Source organism: Bemisia tabaci, chromosome 1, assembly GCF_918797505.1.
Source record: "Bemisia tabaci chromosome 1, PGI_BMITA_v3".
NCBI lineage: Eukaryota > Metazoa > Arthropoda > Insecta > Hemiptera > Aleyrodidae > Bemisia > Bemisia tabaci.
Genome location: NC_092793.1, coordinates 86,646,261 through 86,671,053, shown reverse-complemented (window position 1 = coordinate 86,671,053; position 24,793 = coordinate 86,646,261). Strand labels below are relative to the sequence as shown.

Here is a 24,793-nt window from a genome sequence, read left to right as displayed (position 1 = left end):
CAAAAGAGCATAAAAAAAGAAAACTTTTCGCGCAAACCCGAAGTCAATATCTGAAACTGTTTCAAAATGGCGGCCGGTTAAAGTTAAAAATGACCAAAGATTGATTTTTTTAGAAATCTAAGTTCTTTATTTGCCTTATGGCATAATACTCTCAAATTCCAAGTTTTAGGCAAATCCATCAGCAAAAAACCGAGGTGACAATTTTCGGCCATTTTAAACTTTAACCGGCGGCCATTTTGGAATTTTCGGTTTTTTGAAAATCTAACGTCAAATTCGTTTTTCTCGTGTCAAAATACCCCTCCATACCGATTTTCGCGCAAATCCATCGACAAATAACCGGTGTGAATTTTCGGCCATTTTGAAACGGTTTGAGATATTGACTTCGGATTTGCGCAAAAAGTTTTCTTTTTTTATGCTCTTTCGAACGAGCTATCACAAAGGGGGTCTTCCCGTTCGAAAATTAAAAGTTGGGGGCCGTTGCCCCCCAAGGGGGGCCAAAAAGTAGCTCCCGTTTGACCTAGGAATATCCCTCAAGTTTCAAATCTTTACCTCAATTAGGTAAAAAGTTAGAGGGGGTGGAAGGGACTTTTTGATCACCCTGTATAATGCGGTCCCGGCTCCTGGAACATCAAATTTTGTAAATCTTTGTGAAAAGAAGATGCAGACGAAGATGTTGTCTTCTCATCAATGTTAGAAAGTAAGTGGGGCGGTGGTGGCTCGCGGAGCGAGTCGCAAGTTCATCGCGAAGCGAAGGCACTCCCCGGCTAGGCGTGTCAGCTCGCAGAGCGAGCTAATCACGGCTAGTTACTCTATATAAGGCTGCCATACCGGCTCACTCTACCCCCCTAAAGAAAAATTGGCCGAAGCGATTTCCTTTTAACTTGGTACACGCTTAGCAACTGTCGTGATGAGTAGATCAAAACTATTCAGATCAGAAAACGTTGCCCAGGACGCCCACAAGGGCGAAAAGTTGTTTCCCCCTATATTAATGCATTGGGGACACGAGGTTGTTTACGAGCACAGCGCGGAACAGGTTCAATTGTGTCGTGAGACGTCACAGCAGGGCCACCGTATGCCTCGATCGCGTTCGATCTTCCAGCTGTGTGCCTCCCTAACGAATTTTTCCATCCCTTTACTCCTCTCACGTACATAGCGTCAGCCTGCCTGCACCTAAGTATCTCCTTACACCTGTCTTCCTTCTTATAAGTCATTTGCCTCACTGGTCGTATATTTTTTTAACTTCCTCTCTTTAGTCTTACTCCTTTATTTTTGATCGATTTTCGTGAAACTCGGAACCGGGAGGTATTTATCGACGGGAAACTCGAACTTTCGGTGAGATTTTCAAAATTAGAAAATCCAAGATAGCGGCCGTGACCTAAAATGCTATCTCTGCTCCTGTTCCATCGATTTTTGTAAAACTCGGTATCAGAACGTATTTTTCGATGGGAAACTCGAATTTTCGATGAGATTTTGAAAAATCAAAAATCCTTGATGGCGGCCGTGACCTAAAATGCTATCGCGGCTCCTGGACCATCGATTGCTGTTGAACTTGGTGAAAAATAAGATGAAGACAAAGATCTTTTCTTCTCGTTATTGTTAAAACCTATGTGGGGTGGGGGCGGCTTGTGGAGCGAGTCGCAAGTTCATCGCGAAGCTAAGAGCCGGGGGTCCAGGGGCTCTCCCCGGCTAGGCCTGTCAGCTCGCTAAGCGAGATAATCACGGCTAGTTCCTCTTATATAATTTGACTGTACATCCTTGAGTACTACTACTGGTTGATTTTGTGCCTTAAAAAAGTTAAATATTTACTAAAATTGGTTTCTAAATTAGAACCTTAAAAATATGAGTATTCTTAAGCTCAAGCAGGTAAACTTTGCAATGTTATACTGTCAAAACAAGGCTAATGCATAGGTTGAAACTTTTACTGGTGACTTGCTTTGTCATAACGTTTCAATTAAGCTTAGAGTAAATACTCTAAAGTCTACTTTGAGGTTGATTTTTGAAAGAAAAAATTTAAAAAAATGAAGATTTTTTAAAACTCAGATACCAATGAGAACTTTGCAACGCTGTGACTCTGAAACTAAAAAACTCGAGCTAAAATTTGCTTGTCTCATCATGAGGTTTCATTTAGGCCACATATGAATGAAATTCTTGAGTTCCAGGAAAGAGGTCATTTGGCAGGCTCTTCCACTCGAAAGTGTCAGACTAACTTCCTGGACAATCCAGAGGAAGGAATATTGATCCACACCTACCTTGAGGAAACAGTTTGGCAATAGGAACGGATGGAGGGCTGGTTTGCTTTCCATCTCCTTTGTCTTCTTTAGATTTCTTCTCGCTTTTCTTTTTAGGCACTCCTTTCAATGCCTCAGACTTTTTGTCAGTTCCATTAATTTTACACTCTGAGAGCTTTTCTCTTGCTTTTTGTTCGTCAATAGGCTCTTGAGAGATTTTGTTCAGCTCTCCAGTGCCTGAAAAAGAAACATTGGTATTAGATGACAAATGACGATACGTCAGGAGTGCACAATATACTAGATCACGCGATAAATTATCACGTGGAATTGTGGAAGGCCTTCCCGATTTTCGGAGGCGCGATCACGCGATAAAGTATCGCGTTAAAATGTGGAAGCGTCCCAAATTTTGTGGAAATTTTTTTTCTTTCTTTCTTTCTCTCGTTTCTTTTCTCGCTCTTCACTTTGAATCTCAGATTTTTCACCGAAACAAAAAAAAGGTCATCACTTTTTGTAGAAGAAGTCACGAAATTGTGGAAATTTTTTGAAAATTTTTTGTGGAAGAGGAAAAACTTATCGCGCGAAATTGTGGAAGCACAGTGAAATGTGCACCCCTGCGATACGTGTTATGAGTTGGATAAAACAAGCATGGGATTGGAGTAATGAAGGATCACAATCTATGTTCAGAAAGATAGGTGTGATAAAGGAAGGCATCATAACCAGGAGTAAGGCGGCCCCATAAGGGTTCGGCTTATTTTTGAAAGTCCGACACTCGATTAGGTCCGCCCGTCAATCGATGACCTCTTCCTCACAAACAACTTTAAACTTGATCCGAAGATTGTGCGATGATTTTAACCCGATGCTCAATTGTTCAAGCCTATCAGAGTTAGCGCATGAGCGTCGACTTTAGGTTCTAATCCAGGCAATTGGGAGTAAGATAGGGGCTCTTGGGGAAAATATCCCGAAAAATTTTTGTTGAGTGATACCTACCCATATAATTTGGACACTGAATCGAAGTTTTATATTTGTGTAAAGATATTTCCACCACTAAAGCTGCCATTTTGAAAAAATTACCCAAAAAAGGCCTGAAATTCCGTTTTTTGCAAATATCTCGGTTAATTTGAAATTTTCTACAAAACCAGTTGTTCGAGAATTGAAGTAAATTAAATTTTGAAGAGAGAATTTTTCAATAAAAATGTTTTGTACACAAATTTTTTTTATAAGACTGAAATTAAATCTGCTACAGCACGCTGAAAACACCATTGAAGTTCAAAATTCGCGTTCCTTGCGCTTTTTTCGCGAGTAACTTTTCTCAGAGCGACGCTATGGGAAAAGAGTTCATTTTTGAACGTATGCAACAGTAAAGTTACTGTCAGAAGGTACTTTTAATCATTTTGTTTAATTTTGAGCATCATCGAAGAGTTTTTGAAGTTGCAACAAGCACGCAAAAAGAGAGCCTTCAATTTTCAAAGAATCCTTTTTATGGTGGATGAAGAGTTCTAGGTTCCACTGTGCGTTCACTTTGAATGTTATCCATGACCCAGTATTCCCCGGTATAGGAAGTCGCTTGGAAGGGTCTCTAAGCGTGAAAATGGTGATGGCTAGAATACACAAAATACTCTACCTCCTATTCATTTCCTTGCCCATACATTTTCATTAGTACCAAGTTTGAAATTTTGTCTATAGATGGCTGAAGGTTCCACATCTGGAATATAAGCTAATAAACCAGCAGAAGAAGAAGAAGAAGAAGAGTTCTAGGTTAAAAATTGAAAATGCAGATCGTTAAGTTAAAGTCGTCAAAAATCGTATTTTCCTACATTGGCACAGGCTCCTTTGCAGGCACAAAAACATCATTTACAATAATTTTTATATTCTCCTTATCTGTACTCTAAAAAGAATCATCGAAAATTAAAGGCCCAACTTTTTTAAAACGTGCCCTGTCTTTCGAAAAAATAGAGAAAACTCGAAGATTTCTACCAAATTGAGCGATTCGGTCTACATATGATCTTACAATGGAGAAAAATCTTCTCACATCCTAAAAACTGGTATTTTATTGTACTTAGTCGATTATAAAAATGATCCCTAAAACCCAGTAATTAATTTCATGTATGTAGGTACTAAGGTGCTTAGGAGAACTAGCTGCTTCAGCTCGCTACGCTCGCTTGCGCCGCTAGCCGGGGGCAAGCCCCCTGGACCCCCAGTCACTCGCTCCGCAAGGGACTGTTGGCTCGCTCCGCAAGTGACTGTTGGCTTGCTTCACGAGCCAAATTTTGCTACTACAAGTAATTAGAGGACTTCCTGGTGGCAAAATGATAAATTCAAAAACTGTTGGAATATGAGGAAAAAGGAGACAAATTACGATCTGCTTACGAACTGGTTTATTCGTCGCCCATCGCTGGGCGGTTATCAACGCAACTGACAAAAACGATATTGAGGATTGAAGATTCACAAACAGGAAAAGTTACATAATCATTGAGGTCGATGCACGATATAGATTTAGATAAGTCAACATGCCTCCCTGATTTTTAGGAACTGAAAAATCAGATAATTATTTCATTACAAAATATATCAAGTACATCCTACATTAATCGATAATATTTATATACTACTTATATCTACACTACCCTCCCTGGCGCCAGGTTTATACCTACACATATAATATTACAGATCTGCAACATAAATAATAATTGGGGAAGTGGATTCTGAACCATAAAAAAAAAATTGCTCAAATCACGAATAAGTAAATAGAAAAGAGAAAATATACTTTTATTTTGACTTGCAAATTTTCCAACAAATGAGTGAGACACTGGCCAGGTGCCTCCCTGATTTGGGGAATTTAACATAATGACAACTTTTCTCTCAATCTTTCAAATTGAAATTTGCCCAGTGGTTTAGTCAAAATGTCCGCCGGGTTTTCCTTACCACTTATTTTCTTGATTTCGATTTCCTTTTTATTTACATAGTCTGTGACAAAATGAAATCGGATATCGATATGTTTTGATCGTTTCGTAAACCGTCCATTTAATGCTATGTCTTTTGCGCCCTTGTTGTCTTCCATAATTTGGACTGGGATCGGAAAAGCAATGTTTAATTCTTTTAAAAGACCCATAAGGGGTAAAACCTCTGTAACTGTTTCAGACAGGGCATAAAATTCAGCATGCGTGCTGGCTAATGAGACTACTTTTTGTTTGGTTGACTTCCATAAAATAGGCGTTTCATTAATGCATAAGAGTGAACCGGTTGTTGATTTTCGATCAATGATATCTGACCCATGGTCGGAGTCCGAAAAGGCTGAAAATACAATTCCTTTCGGATTATATTTATATGTGAGGCTTAAATGACGAGTATCATACACGTAACGTAAGACACGTAACGCATATTTGAAATGAGTCTCTGAACAACAATTTTGAAAGCGGGACAAGTAATTTACACAAAATGAGATATCTGGACGTGAGCCATTTGCAATATATAAGAGAGTTCCGATGATATTTCTGTAGTTTAAAGAAAAATTTGGTAATTCAGAAGGAATCACTTTTAGATTTTCCTCCATAGGAGTCCTGACCGGCTTACTATCTATGACATTAAATTTAATGGCAGACTTTTCAATGAAATTTCTTTGATTAATTGCAAGAGTTTTATTCCGCTTGTTCCTGAAAATTTGTAATCCTAGATAGATTTCGGGCTCTCCTAAATCAGTCATATCAAAATTATCCATCAGTAATTTCTTAACATTTTGGACACTTGTTAAATTTTCACTTAAAATTAACACATCATCAACAAAGAACAGTACAAGCACCTTGGATTTATTTACCTTTAAATAATAAAGACAGCAGTCGTAATTTGACCTTATGAAAGCATTATTAGTCATAAAAGTGTTAACATGGTCGTACCAGTCTCGTGGCGATTCTCTGAGTCCATATAATGCCTTTTCTAGTTTTAATATTACATTTTGGTTTATTTCTGAACCCTTAGGGGGTTTAATGTATACATTTGATTTTACTTGACTATTCAGAAATGCGGATTTGAAATCTAGCTGATGAAGGTGCCAGTTAAATTGATTTGCTAAAGATAATAGAAGCTTAACAGTGCTCAATCTTGCAACTGGGGAATAAAGCTGCTCGTTATCATTGGAGCTTTGTTGAAATCCTCTCGCAACTAATCTCGCTTTGTAAGTTCCATCTGTTTTGATTCTGAATAGCCATTTCGTCTCAATAATATCAGTAATTTGAGACTGATTTTTCGCAATAGACCAAGTGTTGTTTTTCTTTAAATTTGTCAACTCCTCGTTAATTGCTACTTGCCATTTAAGTTTTTCGGGACTCGCAAGAGCTTGTTCAAAATTTTCAGGGATTATAACACTACACGTGTTAGCAAAAATGGGATCCTCAATTAATCTACGAGGAGCTGTAAGAGTCTGTCTATTTCTGAGGTTGGGAGGTTCAGGTGGATTAATTATTTGTTCCGGCGTGTGAAATTGTTCTTGCTGTAACATTTCATCATTATTGTGAATACTATCACCAACATTTATGAGAGGGTTTTCGGTATTAAAGGTTGCGTACTGGTCATTGAGTGTTAAATTTTCACTAGAGTGCTCGGTCTCTTTAATACATTTTTCAGGTTCTTCTATGAAGATTACGTTTCTAGAAACGATCACTTTGTTTGATTTAGAGATCTTTATAAAATATCCCATATCAGCATATCCTATTAATTGACCTGATTCTGCTTTATTACATAGTTTGTTCTGACGTTTTTCATCTGGAATTCTTACAAAAACTTTGGTTCCAAAGGGCTTTAAATTTGAAAAATTTGGCCTTTTATTCATAAAAATTTCGTACGGTGTTTTACACAATTTCGTATTAGCTAATGCCCTGTTATGTAAATACACTGCTGTTTTAACACAATATGGCCAAAAGTAATTTGATAAATTGGCTTCTAACAAAAGACATCTTACTTTATCCATAATAGTCCTATTAAACCTCTCTGCCACACCGTTTAATTGATGACAATACGGTGGGCAAGGTTGTAAATAAATTCCCTTACTTTTTACAAAATTCGAGAAGTTTTTATTAATATATTCTGTTCCGTTATCACAGCGAAGAACTTTGATGAATTTACCGGTTATATTTTCTACAAAATTAGTATATTCTATGAAGGTATTTATTACTTGATCTTTGCTAGGGATACAAAATGAAACAGCAAATTTTGAGAAATCATCAATAAAGCTAACAATATACTTGCCATTACTTACACCTGCTGGTAATGGTCCTATTAAGTCAGAATGCACAATTTCCAGGATATCATTGGCTCTAGATCTTGAATCTCGGTACTTGAGATTATTCATTTTAGCTTTAATGCAAGTTTCACATCTCGTGAAGGTCTTCTGGAGTTTCGGGAGTCCATCGGCTAAATTTAAATTGCTCATTAAGTATAAATCATTAAAATTAATGTGACCTAAAATTTTATGCCATTTTTCGAAGCTTGATAGATTACTTATTGTTGATTTTTTTGCTATATTTGCATGTATTTCATTCGATAATACATATCCTTGTACTGTATATAACTCGTTTTCTTTGAATGCAATCATTAAAGTTTCATTACTTACTATTTTAGCGATATTTCCCTGAAAAATGATTTTATTGTTTCTGTTCGTAACCTGCGAGGCACTCAATAAATTAACTTGCATTTCTTTGACGTAGTATACGTTACATAACTTATTTTTAATGATTTTGCCATTGACAGTTGTGTGAAACAAAATATTGCCGATTTTATTGGTTTCCAGTGGATGTCCATCTCCAACTCTTATTTTTGTAGGTGTTTCGAGATACGTGTATTCGGAGAATAGCGTATCATCGTTAATGATATGGTGTGAACAGCCACTGTCCAATAAGAATGACACATTAATCTTATCCGAAAATTGATTCGTTTGAAATCTGGCTGTGTGATTTTGAACTATAGGAGACATACACATGTAATAGTTTTGACTGCAATTTGGTTCTACATTATCAAAATTTTGAATTAGAGGATTTGAGTGCTTGTTCCTAAAATGTTGATAATTACAATCCTGGTTAACATTTTGATTTTGCTGAAAAGGAAAATCTTCATTAGTGTACTCATACCTTTGTGCGTTTGTATTGTAGACATTTGGTCCTTGATTTTGATACCAGTCTCTTCTCCCTTGATTGCCGTTGCCTCTTGTGCGAAAATTTCCTCTCCATCTACTGCCTCTTCTGTTAGACCTGCTTCCGTTTCGTCCTCTCCAGTTTGAATTTCCTCTCCAGTTTGAATTTCCTCTCCAGTTTGAATTTCCTCTCCAGTTTGAATTTCCTCTCCAGTTTGAATTTTGCCAATTTGAATTTGCCTGGCCACTGTGTTGTTTGAAGGGTCCTGCTCTTCCCCTCTGATTGTTTCCTCGGATGTAGAAAGAATTTAGTTGATGAGTCACTTCATCAACACTTGAACATTGCTCGTTCCTCAGAAATGCAGCTTGGATTTTCGTTTTAACGTATTCAGTGTTACGATTATCCTCGTCCACTGAATCAAGAAGATCATTGATATAGAAGAGAGATTTTGGCAAAGCCAATAGTAAATACTGTAGTTTATCCTCTTCATTTATGGTTTCACCGGTATCACTTAAGTTGTTAATTAATTTTTCAAATTTATTGAAAAATTCCTCCGGTTTATCAGTTTCTTTGAGTTTAAGTTCAATTAACTTTTGTTTTGTTAATAATCTTCTAGATTGGCCTTTTGCTACAAAAGTATGTTCTAATTTCTCTAACATATCTTTGGGCTCCGTTAAATTCATAATATGCTCCAACTGATGATTATCAATGGCTGATACAATGATATTCTTAGCTTTAATTTTCATGCTGGCCCAGTTTTGATCCGTTATTCCATCCGGTTTTTCATCACGTACAATACATTGGTTGCAGTTGTTCATTTCCAGTAAAAGTGTGATGCGAAATTTCCATTTTGAAAAATTCTTCCCACTAAATACGGGCACTTTTATTTTTGTGCCGTTATTGGCCATATTACGTTAGTTAAAAAAAAGAAGTTCAAAATAAGCACATATTTCACAGTTTGTACATTTTCGCGTCACGCACTTATTTCGCGCTGTATGCATTTCCACGCTACGCACATATTACGCAGTTTTTAGATCTCCACGTGAAGCACTTCAACTTATTCAACTTTTTAAACCACGCTACGCTACCATGTTGGAATATGAGGAAAAAGGAGACAAATTACGATCTGCTTACGAACTGGTTTATTCGTCGCCCATCGCTGGGGCGGTTATCAACGCAACTGACAAAAACGATATTGAGGATTGAAGATTCACAAACAGGAAAAGTTACATAATCATTGAGGTCGATGCACGATATAGATTTAGATAAGTCAACAAAAACAAAGAATAAGAAACTAATAATGATAACCACCTCTAGCTACTTCTAGAAAAAGAAACATCCTTGAAAAATAAAAAACACTCCTGTGATAGAAAATCAAAACACTTTGTGAAAATTTAACGGTGCGAAAGGGTGAAGATTAATCACTGATTCTCTTGGAAGAATACATAAGCTGCTGTAAAAATGTTAATTATTAATAAAACCTGTGCTGCCGTAAAAAGGAAAATTATCTTCTGAAAAATACACATCAAAATTAAGTAATTTTCATGTTAAAAAAAACTAAAGACAAAATCAAGAAAGCAAAACTCAAGACGCACTAATAAGAAACCTGGACAAACCAAGAACCAACTGATCATGAGCAATGCGACGGAGGAAATGCGTAGCAGGTGTTCCGAGTCAGACAGCATAAGGAAGGGAGGGATAGTGCCACAGGATCCATGCCAGAGTAGAAGTGTGACACGTGTTAACGGCAGGTAGGGATGGGTTTACATGGAGAGGGAAACAGAAAATCAGAGGGTGGGAGGTCCCCCAACCATATGACTCGTCCAGCTGCAAATATGCAAATATTTCACTATCAAATCGAGGGAAATTTTGCATTATCGGTCGCGCAAATCGAATAATCAAGGGATGCCTGCACATCTACAGCCAAAGAGCTTTCATTTAAAACAAATCCGAGGAAAATTGGTCCAGTAGTTTCCGAGATCGAATTAGGACAAACTGTCCAAAGTGAGGGAGGACAAAAATAGCCTTAGGATATTAAATATATAGATTATTGTAGTGATACGTCAACTTCAAGTGACGTGGTCAAACTGGCATGCAATTTATCACATTGATTAGATCCAAAATCTTGGCAGATTTTGAATTTTTAACAAAAAAAAGGACGATAGCCCCTGCGCATGAGCTTTAAGAATCATCCTAAACCCAAAAGTTGACAAATTCAGAGAAATGAAAGCAGAATAGTATTTGGAAAAAAACCTCTTATTCGATTCAGCTATCGATTTCTGTATCGAATGCTAGGCTTCTTTCCAAACACTATTCCTCTTTCATTTCTCTGAATTTTGCTGATTTTTGGGTTTAAAGTGATTTTTTCGGCTCCTGCGCAGGGGCTACCGTACTATACTTTGATAAAAATTCAAAATCTGATGAAATTTTTGACTAAATTAATGCGATATATTGCATGCCAATTCGACCACGTAACTTGAGCTTGACGGATCACCTTAATGCAACTAGGCCAGGACATGCTTAGCGCGATCCATGGGCGTAACGAACTCTAATTGTTACAGATATTCACAGTGCAGGGAGAAGAAAGAGAAACTCATAGGGACTTTCAGTAACATACAGTGGAAATATGTGGTGTCTACCTTTTTTCCTGTTCCGTTTCCTCCTTCTCTTTGTAGTAGCCTCTGAACATCCATCATCATTCACCTCTCCGTCTTTGTCATCAATGGTGTCTGCCTTCTGCTCGAGCTCGAAAACACCGCCGAGATCTGCGACTGCTGTAGCCATCCTACAGATTTAGAATTAAAGAAACGAACACATGAAAAAAAATTAACTAGAAGAGGAACTGGCACTGGCAATTTTCTACATAGAGAGCTTGAGTTATTACGAAGGGGTCCCTGTAAAGATGCTGTGCGCTATGACTCAAGGTAGATTTACACAGGTATGGACAGAACTAAACAACTGGCCTCTGATTGGCTCTCCAGCGGCCCCTTAACGTCAGCCATTTTGGATGTTTTGATTATTTTGATTTATTATGTTCGGTTTATCGTTTGTCAAAATTTTGTGGGATTTTTTGCACAATTTTTGTTATACGATATTAATTTTAGCGTTTAAACGCACAAACGTTTGAATGTTAATTTGATTGTAATTTAATTAAAAAACGGGCCCCTTAACCTACGTCACGAGGTCATGTGACACGTACTGAGGCTCATGGGAAATTTTCAACTTTTCCATACCTGTGTAAATCTACCTTGGCTATGACTGGTGGGTTGACACCAAAGACATAAAGACGGAGCGCTCGTATCTAAAAGCACGGGAAAAAAGTGAAGCTAGGTTCGGCGCTGCGCGCTTGTGTGAGTGTGTAAATGAGCGCGGGAATCCATGGCGGCAAACGAAAATTTGATTTGAACTTGTCCTCTTGATTTTTCCTTATTTCTTCTTCGAAACGTGTTTTAAATGCTTAAAACGATTATATTAAGAAAGTTCTGTCTGCGTCCTAATATATTACACCTACTTTTGCTCGGTAACAGGCAGTAATCTCAGATAAAGTTAGTTTTTCTTCTGCTTATGGTGGTTCTGCAGGTTCAAACAGGCCGTTACAGTTCTAGATCTACGTTACTCCCAAATGAAATCAGTCGGTCGACGACGGACCGAAACTAACCTAAAGTTAATAAAATATGAGTGTGTACCTGAATTTGGGCAAAAATCAACCTAAAATACTTTGTTTCCGCAATTTTATTTATTAGTTCCCGCCCTACATTTGAATTCAAACTTGTCCCGATTTCGCCGCCAATCCTCTAGCCAATAGTAGAGGTGATTGAAAAGAAGCTCTAGAAGCTTCATTTTTTGCTTTTAGTGCTCCGTCTTTATGTCTTTGGTTGACACTACTGGCCGCACTGGGCATTGGGCAGATGAGAAAATGTGAGGTTAAGACCAGGGACGAGTTCTATACATAGAGTACAATAGAGTCGCAAAGTACTGGAGCGGCGATGAAGCCAATCCATGAACAGGCGTTTCCGAGCCGCGTGTGCTCCGAAAATAGTGAACCATTTGTGAACCCAACGGCATTTTGTAACACGGCGGCTTATGGAGAAATCAAGAACTGCTTGTGTTTTTTAGGTATTTTTTAATTCAAACAGCATTAATTTTTGCAAATTTTGCTATTTAAAGGTAGTCAAAGCCATAATGAATCTATTGATGTATATTACTCCTGGATAATATTCATATTGGGATTTAATTTCTGACTTATACCAAGTGTGAACCAACCGGCATTTCTTATCACGGCGGCTTACGGGAAAAGCAACGACTGCCTGTGTTTTTTCGGCATTTTTTAATTCCATCAATATTAATTTGTGCAAATTTTGCTATAATTAGATAGTCAAAGCCATAATGAATCCATTGATGTATATTACTCCTGGATAATATTCATACAGGGATTTAATTTCTGATTTATACCAAGTGTGAACCAACCGGCATTTTTTTACACGGTGGCTTATGGAGAAATCAACGACTGCTTGTGTTTTTTCGACTTTTTTTAATTCCATCGGTATTAATTTGTGCAAATTTTGCTTGAAATAGATATTCAAAGCCATAATGAATCCATTAATGTATGTTACTCCGAGATAATATTCATCTATGGACTCAATTTCAGACTTATTACCGGCCTACTTATTTTAGCTGGTTCAGTGTGTGTCTAGCCGACGAACGGAGCCGAGTCGGGACTGTCGGGAGTGGGGAGCGCTGAGCGCGAGTCTCTGCGTATGCGTCATCGCTAGTCGCCGCACACTAGTCTCCGGAGAACTGGACAAAACAGCCTCGAAAAGTGACTTCATCGGCGATCCAGTACTTTGCGACTCTATTGTACTCTTTGGTTCTATACGATTAAGCACTTTGAGAAGGAAAGAGGCGTTGAAAAGTTGCCACGAGCGCACCGGTAATCGACCGATGACCATTGACTATTCGGATGCTATCTCGTAGATTAGCGCGGGAATTTCGAAAAAAACAGTAGGATTGTAATTTTTAAAGTCGGAAATTAAAAAAATTTAAGTTGAGTGAAACATTAATTTTTTTTTTTTGTTGAAAAACATTAGTTGAACAGAATGCCACTAATTTATTAAAGAGCTGATGACCTAACCTAACCTAACCTAACCTAACCTAACCTAACCTAACCTAACCTAACCTAACCTAACCTAACCTAACCTAACCTAACCTAACCGAACCTAACTTAACCTAACCTAACCTAACCTAACCTAACCTAACCTAACCGAACCTAACCGCTAAGTCAGTAAAAGTCGCTGATTTAGCTAACTATTTTCAATATTAAATTAATTGTTGTAAAAATGAGTTTTGACCTAACCGCTAAGTCAGTAAAAGTCGCTGATTGAGCTAACTATTTTCAATATTAAATTAATTGTTGTAAAAATGAGTTTTGTGACTTATTTGGACGAAGAATCATGATTGGGGGATTTTACAGATTGGAAAAAAAAAAAAAAAAAATTTCCAGCGTCGGGAACCGAACTCGGCATCCTCACTGTGGCAGGCGAGTGCTTTACCCATTGAGACATCCGAGCGGTTGCATTATTGGAGCCGGAAATAAGTGAGTGAACAGATTGGCCCAGATATTCCGGACCACATTTCACCAAAAACTGCTGTTTGTCAAACTGCCGTCAACACCTACCAAGCGGCGAGTAGGCCTTCGGCCGCGCTCGGCAATCTTCGTTGCCAATCAGGTTGCCGCTCGCTGCCCCGTAATCTCGAAAAAAAAAGGATCGGCTCCTCTACTTCTTTTCGCATGCTTTTACTTTTCGAATTTCGGCATTTGGCCGGTTGGCCCTCGGCATTTGGCCTGATTCTCTTTTCCGTAATTTATTACAATTAAAAATGGTCATTAGCGGCACCTTGTCCAATTTGTGTCTAGAATCTCTACAACTTTGCAAGTTTGGACGTTACCTCTTGAACATTTCATCCCTTCCCTTTGAATACTCTTCACATATCACATGGGACTTTTATCTGCATATTTACTTGGCTTTTTTCGTAAAGGATCTTTTAAGAAGTAAATTCTCTCGATAACTTATTGGGGATGGTCAAGTTACCAATTAGAGCCCACCATTCCATGCCATTATTATTACAGGACAATGTTTCTTTCCTATAATTTGGTAGGCACCGTAAGAATAATACGTAACCTCAGTATTTGATCCGTGCCTTAAAAAATGAGCCACTGGTGGCAGAACCATCTTGGTGATGTTCTATAGGAATTTTAGACGTTATTCTATTTTTTCAGCAGACGAACCTCACATGGTTACTTGTAAAGTCTTGCTTCATTTTCCTTGAGTTCTACTTAGTTTAGTGCCAAACAACAAGAAAATTCATGGAGAAACATGCCTTAAAGGTGATAGTTCCCCCTCATACTTACTGTCAGAGTTCCGATGGAAAAAATTTTGTTGTCATAGGTAAATACGGTTTCCATTGCTTCTTCAGCTGCTAATAGACAACTATGCAGGTTTGCTGGAGAATTTGGTGACTGCTAGGATTGTTAATTGGTATCTCCGAAGTCTGGTTGTTATAGCTACACTTGAAGTATTAGCTTCAACGCAACGCAAAACCAGAACCTTGGAGAGACCAGAGAACATCCATTAGGAAGTAAGTGAGGAGCAAGGTACCTATCATTGTACATCTGTCTAGTTTTCACAACTACCGTTACTGGAGATTTAGGATTCAGATTTGCACATCAACCAATAAGTTTTTCGCCCCATCATCTTGAGATAGAGGCTGCCATGCAAGGCGCAGCCAGGTAGTCCAATGCTCATGGCAAGGCGCAGCCACGTGCCAGGTAGTCCAATGCTCATGCCACTCAATCAACACAAATATTATCCTAACTTACTACAAAATGGCTTGTTTCTTCTCTAACAATGGAACCGGAAAATGTTACTTTAGACGCGCAGGAAACTTCTTTGGTCGAGATGAAGAAAAGAAACGTAAATGAAGAAATGAGTCCGGAACATCTCGACCAGGTACAGGCCGCTTTGTTTACGTTAGGAGTCCGGAGTATCTCGCTCCAATTTCACTTGAAACCACAATGAACAGATCAACGCGGTAACTGATATCTGATTTAACGAAATGGATAGATGGATGCGGACGAAAGTTCTTTTGTCGAGGTGAAGAAACGATAACGCTGCGCTGAGAATTAGTAGTCTGGAACAGGGACGAGTTCTATAGGACGCCGTTCTGTTGTGAGCGGGTGATTGCAGCGCATTCTCGCGTAGGATCCTAGTCAACTCAGAGGATCCTCCCCCCCGAACCTCGACTCATCCATCGCCCGCTCCAAAAGTGAGGTTAAGCCGGAGATTGAAAAATAACACATAAGGCGGCTGAATTCTTGAAAAATAAGTATATTTTTGGCGTTTTTCGACCCCTTTCGACAAGGAAGGGCCCGCCGCATGTAGTAATACGGTGAAAAATTCGATTTTTTGCAGTTATACGCGATCCTACGGATTTTAATGAAGTCCAACAACTGATAACAGCAGTGAGTTGCGAGGATCCTACGCGAGAATGCAGCACTAGTACCTGCTCACGAATTTTTACATTGACTCTTACGGGAGTCCAGGGTCCTATAGAACTGGTCCCTGTCTGGAACATCTCGACGAGATTTGCTTTGTTTATGTCCGGACTATGTCGCCGTTTGTTTGTTTACATTAGGAGCGAGTTTGACACCGATGACAGATTTTGGTCTTTGATGAGAATTTGGTCTGGAATATCTGGGCCAAACGCAAAAACCGAAATAAGTAGTATATAAGGGTAGCGTTATTGTTGTTGAAAAGAAGATGCATCGTTGACCGGTGACCGACGCGGATGGTTGCTGGGAATTCTGCAACTTTTCATGCCTCTTTCCTTCTCAAGAGTAAACATCGTTCTGAACTTTGGTTCTATAGGACGCCGTTCTGTTGTGAGCGGGTGATTGCAGCGCATTCTCGCGTAGGATCCTAGTCAACTCAGAGGATCCTCCCCCCGAACCTCGACTCATCCATCGCCCGCTCCAAAAGTGAGGTTAAGCCGGAGATTGAAAAATAACACATAAGGCGGCTGAATTCTTGAAAAATAAGTATATTTTTGGCGTTTTTCGACCCCTTTTGACAAAGATGAGCCCGCGGTATGTAGTAATACGGTGAAAAATTCGATTTTTTGCAGTTATACGCGATCCTACGGATTTTAATGAAGTCCAACAACTGATAACAGCAGTGAGTTGCGAGGATCCTACGCGAGATAGTAGCACTAGTACCTGCTCACGAATTTTTACATTGACTCTTACGGGAGTCCAGGGTCCTATAGAACTGGTCCCTGTTAAGACCTGACCAAGGAACACTAACACTCCACACCAAAGACATAAAGACTATAAAGACGGAGCGCTGAAAGCAAAAAATGAAGCTTCTTTTCAATCACCTCTACTATTGGCTAGAGGATTGGCGGCGAAATCGGGACAAGTTTGAAATTCAAATGTAGGGAGGGAACTAAATAAAATTGCGGAAACGAAGTATTTTAGGTTGATTTTTACCGAAATTCACTTACACACTCATATTTTTATAACTTTAGGCTAGTTTTGGTCCGTCGTCGAGCGATTAATTTCATTTGAGAGTAACGGTCATCTAGGACTGTAACGGCCCAAACGGCCTGTTTGAACTAGAGTCCCTTTATATACCCAGAGTTACGACAACTCACTTTTGGTTGGGCCAGGATTGGCCTGAAAGTGGCCTAAAAAAAAATCCAATTCTGATTGGTTCTCGCTCATGGAGGCCGAAACGAGTGCACCAAGATGGCGGTACCTCGAATGTGAACAAGAATAATGAAAATATCACCTAATTGTGGTTTATCAAGAGTAAATTGTCATTTCCATCGGTCCAAAATGAAAAGAGATTAAGAAATTATTCACAAACCAATCTCATTTTCTTTTTAATTGATCAATTTGTTGATGTTGTTGTTTTTGTGTGACAGACATCGCAGGATTCCTGATCCTTATCCATAGAGTACAATAGAGTCGCAAAGTACTGGATCGCCGTTGAAGTCACTTTTCGAGGCTGTTTTGTCCAGCTCTCCGGAGACTAGTGTGCGGCGACTAGCGACGACGCATACGCAGAGACTCGCGCTCAGCGCTCCCCACCTCCCCACTCCCGACTCGGCTCCGTTCGTCGGCTGGGTGGGTCCACACACATTGAACCAGCCAAGTAGGCCGGTAATAAGTCTGAAATTGAGTCCATATATGAATATTATCCAGGAGTAACATACATTAATGGATTCATTATGGCTTTGGATATCTATTTAAAGCACAATTTGTACAAATTAATACCGATGGAATTAAAAAAAGTCGAAAAAATACAAGCAGTCCTTGATTTCTCCATAAGCCACCGTGTTAAAAAATTCCGGTTGGTTCACACTTGGTATAAGTCAGAAATTAAATCCCTGTATGAATATTATCCAGGAGTAATATACATCAATGGATTCATTATGGCTTTGACTATCTAATTATAGCAAAATTTGCACAAATTAATATCGATGGAATTAAAAAATGTCGAAAAAACACAGGCAGTCGTTGCTTTTCCCGTAAGCCGCCGTGATAAGAAATGCCGGTTGATTCACACTTGGTATAAGTCAGAAATTAAATCCCAATATGAATATTATCCAGGAGTAATATACATCAATGGATTCATTATGGCTTTGACTACCTTTAAATAGCAAAATTTGCAAAAATTAATGCTGATTGAATTATAAAATACCTAAAAAACACAAGCAATTCTTGATTTCTCCATAAGCCGCCGTGTTACAAAATGCCGTTGGGTTCACAAATGGTTCACTATTTTCGGAGCACACGCGGCTCGGAAACGCCTGTTCATGGATTGGCTTCATCGGCGCTCCAGTACTTTGCGACTCTATTGTACTCTATGTCCTTATCCCTCAATATCGTTCGTTTGGGTGCACTCGTTTCGGCTTCCATGGCCAGCCATTCAGCCAAGGACGGCTGCCAGTCAGCTGATAATCGAGTTGTCGTAACTCTGGGTATAAAGGGACTCTAGGTATAGGGGTTAGCTACGTTTATGCGAGGCTCGAAACCGGTAGGGTCCCTTTATACTGAGAGTCAAGACAATTCGGCTCATGGATGTCACAAACGGGAATAAAGATTACAGAAATTGAACGTTTTTCGTAATCTTTGATCGGCCCATTCTCAAATGTCTTTCTCCGTTCCTCCTCTCATTCCGTTTGTTCCTTGCCGAACCCGTAATTCCCTGGTCCATTCCAGATTATAATCTTTGCAATTGGTGAAAATGTAATCTTTATTCCCGTTTGTGACACTGTGGAGGCCTAAAATACGGGAACCAATCAGAAATGGATTCAAATTGTCTTGACTCTCAGCCATAAAGGGACTCTAGTTTGGGTGCACTCGTTTCGGCCTCCATGGCCAGCCAAGGCCGGCTGCCAGCCATGGACCAAGAGAATAAATAAGGACCCCCAACTCCGGTTAGCGCTGACATCAGCGCTCCCTGGCAGAGGGTGTAGTGAACTAAACCGATGATTGGGTCTTCCTGTTTGTATTTCCATGCACCACCTATTTAGGCTTATCTAGGGATGTCGATTTTTTTGAAAAAATCGATTACGCGAATCGATTCGATTTTTTTCGAAAGATCGATTAATCGATTTAAAATCGTACCTCAAAAATCGATTTTTAAAATCGAATCGAAAAAATCGTTTTTTCCCGCGCACGAGCTAATTTCAGGCTTAGAAATTTTTAAAGTGAAAGAAAGTTCTACTAGTGGCGTTGATTAAATCGGTAGGTAGGATAAAATAAGTAGGTAGTGAAAGTGAAAGTTCAACTAGTTCAAGGAATGTTTGACGTTTGACCGTTTTGACGGTTAAGAAGTTTTGTTTACAGTATTCATTCAAATTTCAAAGAGGTTATGGTCGTTGTGGTGCTTGAAGATCTGTTCAGCAATTGCAATTAAACCTAAAAGAATGAATTAGAAAGTTTACCAAACGCTAAATACCTTCCTTCTGGACCCGCGTTTGAACGTAAGTAGGTTTGACGTGACGTTAATAGAGTAATTTAAACTTTAAACAGAGCGAAAAAGTCTGAACGATTTTTTCGATTTTTTTAAATACAAAATCGATTGAATCGATAAATCGCCTCTCACAAAATCGATTCAAAAAAATCGATTTTTTCTCTGAAAAAATCGATTCGTCAGAATCGAATCGAAAAAATCGACATCCCTAGGCTTATCACTCAGTAGTGCTCATAGAAGTCTCTAGATCCTCGTATCCTCTTGGTCGCCCTGCAGTTTTGAAGAGTTTAGTGTGAAAAGTTTCCCATTTTCATTTCAATCTTCGTCAGTCTTCGTGTACATAAACTGGTATTAATGTGAAGTGTTATTTCTAACCGTTTTACTCAGCAGCAACTGCTGTTGAGAAAGCCAAAGGAAGTGTGTATGTAGTGTGCAGCAGGAATCAGGATTGTACTTTTAGCCGAAGGCGCCGCTCTGTTAAGTGAAATCTTTTTAGTGAGAAATAGTGTTGTACTGATAAAAATCAACTGAGTGTCACAAAATCAAAGATACTTGACTTCAAGCATTACCTTTAATTTGATTATTAGCAAGTCTCTTTGATTCTGCGTCAGAAGTTGACTGAATCATCTTTGCTCGTGTTTTGATAAGATACTTCAAATCAAAGTCTTTCGCATTGACCTCTGCCGAAGGTATGTATCTATACAATTTCATTAGTTTGCGAAAGTAAAATGTATTAAAGTATCTACACAAATAAATAAATCATAGATAAACCAAGAACATTGCATGGAATAACATACTATAGAGGTACGATCGTGGACCGCTGCGGCGTTAGTTCACCGCACCCTCTGCCAGGTTCGCTGCGAGCGCGCGTTAACGGTTTTTAACACAGGGTAGCATAGGGAGTTGGGAGTCCTTATTTATTCTATTGGTCCATGTGCCAGCTGCCAGTCAGCTGATAATCGAGTTGTCTAGGTCTGTTTTCTCTGAGTTGTCTTAACTCTGGGTATAAAGGGACTCTAGTAATTGACATTATCCAATCAATGTGACACGTTGCTGTTCTAAAAATTTATGTAAACTAAGTACCTCAAGTATTATCTTAGAATTTAAGAATGGCAGGCAACGATTCTCTTACCAAACGCATTACTGAGCAGGGTGATAAAGTCAGGAAACTCAAGTCGGCCAAAGTACCCAAAGATGAGGTAGGTTTCATCACATGTTAGTTTTCCTAACCTCAAACCTTTGAATTTTCTGTTGCTTAGACTTGCAGCGCGTTTTCTTGATTTGCTCCTCGTATGTGAATTTCTTGAACCCTCCGACCTGGGACCTTGAGACAAGTCCTTCTCTCAACTTGATACCTGTGTGTCAATTTGAATTATTTCTGAACTCTTTCGGTATCACAAGTCCATGATGAGGTCTCAGAAATCATACCTGCCTAAGTCTCAAGGGTTGTGTGCCTTTTGTCACCCTGCTTTATCAGTTTTTTTTAGCTAAAGCAATTCAATTGCCTGTAATTTACTGTCAGTTTTTAATACCAAAGTAGAGCATCGAATGTTTCCCCTCGAATATTCCGAGTAAACTGCCTTGATTTTCGCAACAGGTACATCATGATTTTAAGAAAGTTGTCCTCGTACCTGAGTCTGAGATGTGATCTCCGCCGCACTCTATCTTCCAAAACTGAACCGCAGGTAGGTATATCATGCTCCACTCTATAGTAGGTTGGAGCATCAGGGTTGCAGGCGTGAAATGGAAAATATGAAAGATTGGAAATTTCTTGCAATTTCACGGACTGATAAAAGCTTCATATTATTCTGGCGTTAGAGTATAAAACCCGCACTCAAATACACCAAAACAAGGGACAGACACAAATTTTACATCTTGCAAAACATGAAAAGGAACTGTTATTTTTCAATATTTTTAAAAATTTCTGAAAGTTCATGAAATATTTCACGTGAAACTTCAAAATTTTATTTTTCATGAAAAATTGCAACCTTTTGGAGCATGGGCATGGTGTGGTGATATCACAGTACTTAAGTTTCTGAGGAGATTTGAATCACTATTACTTTCTATGTACTTCAATGACTCCGTTGATAATTATTGATACAAGCAAACCCTGATTTTTTTATTTGTTCACAATAGGGATGGTCGAATATTTTAGTAATTGCATATTATTCAACATTTGAAATATGTTCACGGAAATAATCGCATCACAATTGAATGTTGGTGAAAGTATTCGGATATTTGACTATTTTTCGACAATAGTAATGCCCCCTGCGGCCCGATTATTGAAACTATGTCAGCCCGACACGACAAGACATAGCCCTATCTTAACCATGCAATATATCGCAATTCGATGTCTTATCGGGCTGGTTTAAATTTCAATAATCGGCCTGTTGGCTGCTATATGGCTAAACCCCCTGAAGGTGCTCCGCACTATCAAAGTTTTTCGTAGCCGCAGCGTTAATAAAATTCATATTTTCATGGTAAAATTTGTATAACAAATCTCGGCTTTGTGACAGAAACTTTCATGACAGAAGGAGTAAGAGCCTAATAGACTGTCAACACTGTCTAATTTTCTCTTTATTTTGATTTTTTTCGTCATATTTTTCTTTAAATTTTCTTTCATTTCTTATTTTTATCGTTGCGGCTCTTCCTTCCAGCTTCTTATCAATTTTGGTCTTATTTTTCCCCCAAATAATTACAATATACTTAAGGTATATTTTACTTTCTAAAACAAAATGATTTTACTTAGTTTTGGAATAATTTGAAGTCCAAAGGATGGGTTTCGAAATGATTGATTCAAGAATCAGTGCAGTAAAACAACAAAAGATGATTTCCAGGTTTTAAGAAATAATTGCTAATATCAGGATCGGAATCCACGATTATGGAGGGAATAAAGGTGCTCCTGTCATCGTAGACAACTCGGCCACCACCCACACTATTAGCCGGTGGAAGAATCTTCTGTTCATAGAGTAGAGCTTATGCACAGGCTATTCGGCTACTGCACAATCCTCCGTGCATAGCGGCAGCAGTTGCGGAGCATTCTGTAAATTTGCTCAATTTTATAAGGTGATTGTAAAAAAAACATTGGTCCTATTTCTAAAATCTGATTAGAGCGGGCTCATCTAGGGCCTATCACCTGTTGATAACCGTAAAAATCATGGAAATCGGCCCAGTGGAACGCTCCAACGAACTATGACAGAAAATAAAAGTTTACATTGTTTAAATGGGAGAATTCGCAACTTTACCACACAATTTAGAAAAACCAGGGTCATATTTTCAAAATCTGAATAGAGCGGGCTCATCCAGTGACAATTGTCTGTCGATGGCAGCAAAAATCATGAAATTCGGCCAGGTAGAGCGCTGGAACTAAGCATTACCAGGTATGCAAATTTAGGGCACTGAGCTTTTACTATGTACTCCTTCAGATGATAATTTCATCTTTGAAAAGCTCAATCTGAACTTAGAAGAATAAACTTGAAAAGCTTAATCTGAACTTAGAAGAATAAACTTGGTGATTAATTTTTACAGTTTAGCCACTAAGATACTGCCTCGGTACTTTGAAGAGGTTCAAATCAAAAATGGTTTCTTTTATTCAAATAAAAACTGCGGATGGCTATACCTGGCCATGGTCGCAGGGACCCTTATCTGCGTATGTAGAGCGTAGGGAGATACCTTATCTAAATGAAAAATAATTTTAAGAACCCCTGGATTCCAAGCTCATGAGGCTTGCAAAGTTTTAATCTCCTGTTGCACCAGTCCCCTTCCAAGAGCGCAAGCACTTCAGGGTCGGGGCGACTGTGAAGCAAATCCTGATGTCATCACCTTCTGGCCAAAGTATCGCAAGTGCCTTTCATGCTCAAATGCTACATCTGACGACTTGTTGATATTGTCCCAATTTTTTCTTACAAACTTCTGCACATACTTGTCTCGGTGAGATGAAATGAAACCAACTGGCCAACTCCAACTGCCAAGAAAAACAGACCCTGTATGGTAGAGCGCACTCGTCACATGGTGAGACCGAAGTCCTTAATGTCAATGGCACCTCTTATGAATGGTGCCATCTTATCGCATTCATTAACTTGATGAATAGTTTTGATTCAGAGTTTGTCAGACTGATACTTGTCTCAGCATACATTCAAGATTTTAATCTCAACTTCAATCGCCAATAAGAATGTTAACTGCAAGATGGCTTTGCAAAAGCCATCTTGCAGGAAGGATTGCGGAAGGTGAAATTCATATCGATATCCATGAACACCTTGAAAAAAAAGGGTCAAATCATATTTTCAATAAAAATCAGTCGCAAGTGACTTGAGCCAAAATATTATTACATTATCTTGCCAAGAAATCAAAGCCCATCACGGTGCTCCTGAAAGGGGTTTAACTCGAAGTTGGTCGTGACTTAAAAATTTAAGCTGGAATGTCAAGAGGAGCACTACCAGATACTAAAAACCACAATTTTGAAATCGGTTGTCGGAGCTCCTGGAGAAATAATCGCGATTTCATGGTTTTTTAGGCTTTTTTTGGAGAATAGGCTCATGCAGGGCAACTGAATTCCCCCCTCTCCCCCTGCCCCATTTCTTCTTGGATTGATCTGAATTTTTAATATGTTTATTCTCTGGTATGAAGTACGACATTCCTGAAATTCTCATGACCGAGAAATTTTCTTTGCTCCCGTTACAACGTTGCAAAGTTTCTAACCTAAAAATTATGGATTTTGCAAAAAAAGTTGTGACACGAGCCCCCTGCCTCTTGGATCGGTCTGAATTTTTAGTATGTTATCCTCCGATATGAGGTGAAAATTTCCTGAAATTTTCATGGCCGGAAAATATTTTTTCTCGTTGCAACGTTGCCAAGTTTTCAATTTGAAAATTTTTGGTTTGGAGGTGACACGATGGCATGGGGCCATGTCTTAATGATTGAATTGATCTGAATTTTTAGTGTGTTATTCTCTCATACAAGTAGCAAATTCCCCGAAATTTTCATGACCGGAAAATTTTTTTACTCCCGTTTCGACGTTGCCAAGTTTCGAACTTTAAAATTATAAATTTGATCATAAAATGATCGTATTTGGACGAGATACCTTGCAGAATTGTCTTTATTTATGGGAAATTTTACGAAATGTTTTGATAAATTGTCCCTACGAAACTGTAAGATTGCCTTATTACCGTTTTACTACTTTTATTCCGGATGAATGTTCCTATACTGCATCTTGCTGCAACTACAAACGCTACCTATCAGTTTGTTCATATGCACTAGAAAGACTAACTATAACTAATCTCGTGATTCGGCGTGATACGGCAACGTATCGGTCAAAAATGTAAAATTATGAGGAAACTTACCTCTTGAACCGAGAAAGCAGATGGTTGTATGGAAAGACGAGGAAGCGTTGCTTTGAAGGATTTGGTTAACA

The 24,793-nt window shown here is 38.7% G+C and overlaps 2 protein-coding genes across 3 annotated transcripts in view; one reads left to right on the top strand and one right to left on the bottom strand.

Moving 5' to 3' along the window:
- und (methionyl aminopeptidase und) overlaps nt 1-11,264 on the bottom strand; it is a 52,198-nt gene extending 40,934 nt beyond the window's left edge. Inside the window, exons 1-2 of the mRNA XM_019057705.2 lie at nt 10,984-11,264; nt 2,250-2,465 (exon numbers count right to left, since the gene is read on the bottom strand). Of these exons, the coding sequence (XP_018913250.1) occupies nt 2,250-2,465; nt 10,984-11,128 (361 nt within the window). The 5' untranslated portion in view covers nt 11,129-11,264. The remainder of the gene's footprint in view (nt 1-2,249; nt 2,466-10,983) is intronic.
- A 9,115-nt stretch (nt 11,265-20,379) lies between these two features.
- HisRS (histidine--tRNA ligase) overlaps nt 20,380-24,793 on the top strand; it is a 40,960-nt gene continuing 36,546 nt past the window's right edge. Inside the window, exon 1 of one of the 2 annotated variants that reach the window (XM_019057703.2) lies at nt 20,380-20,582. In XM_019057703.2, the coding sequence (XP_018913248.2) occupies nt 20,493-20,582 (90 nt within the window). In that variant the 5' untranslated portion in view covers nt 20,380-20,492. Of the gene's footprint in view, nt 20,583-20,628; nt 21,069-24,793 lie in introns of those variants that run through there. The other variant, XM_019057704.2, reaches the window with a different exon arrangement.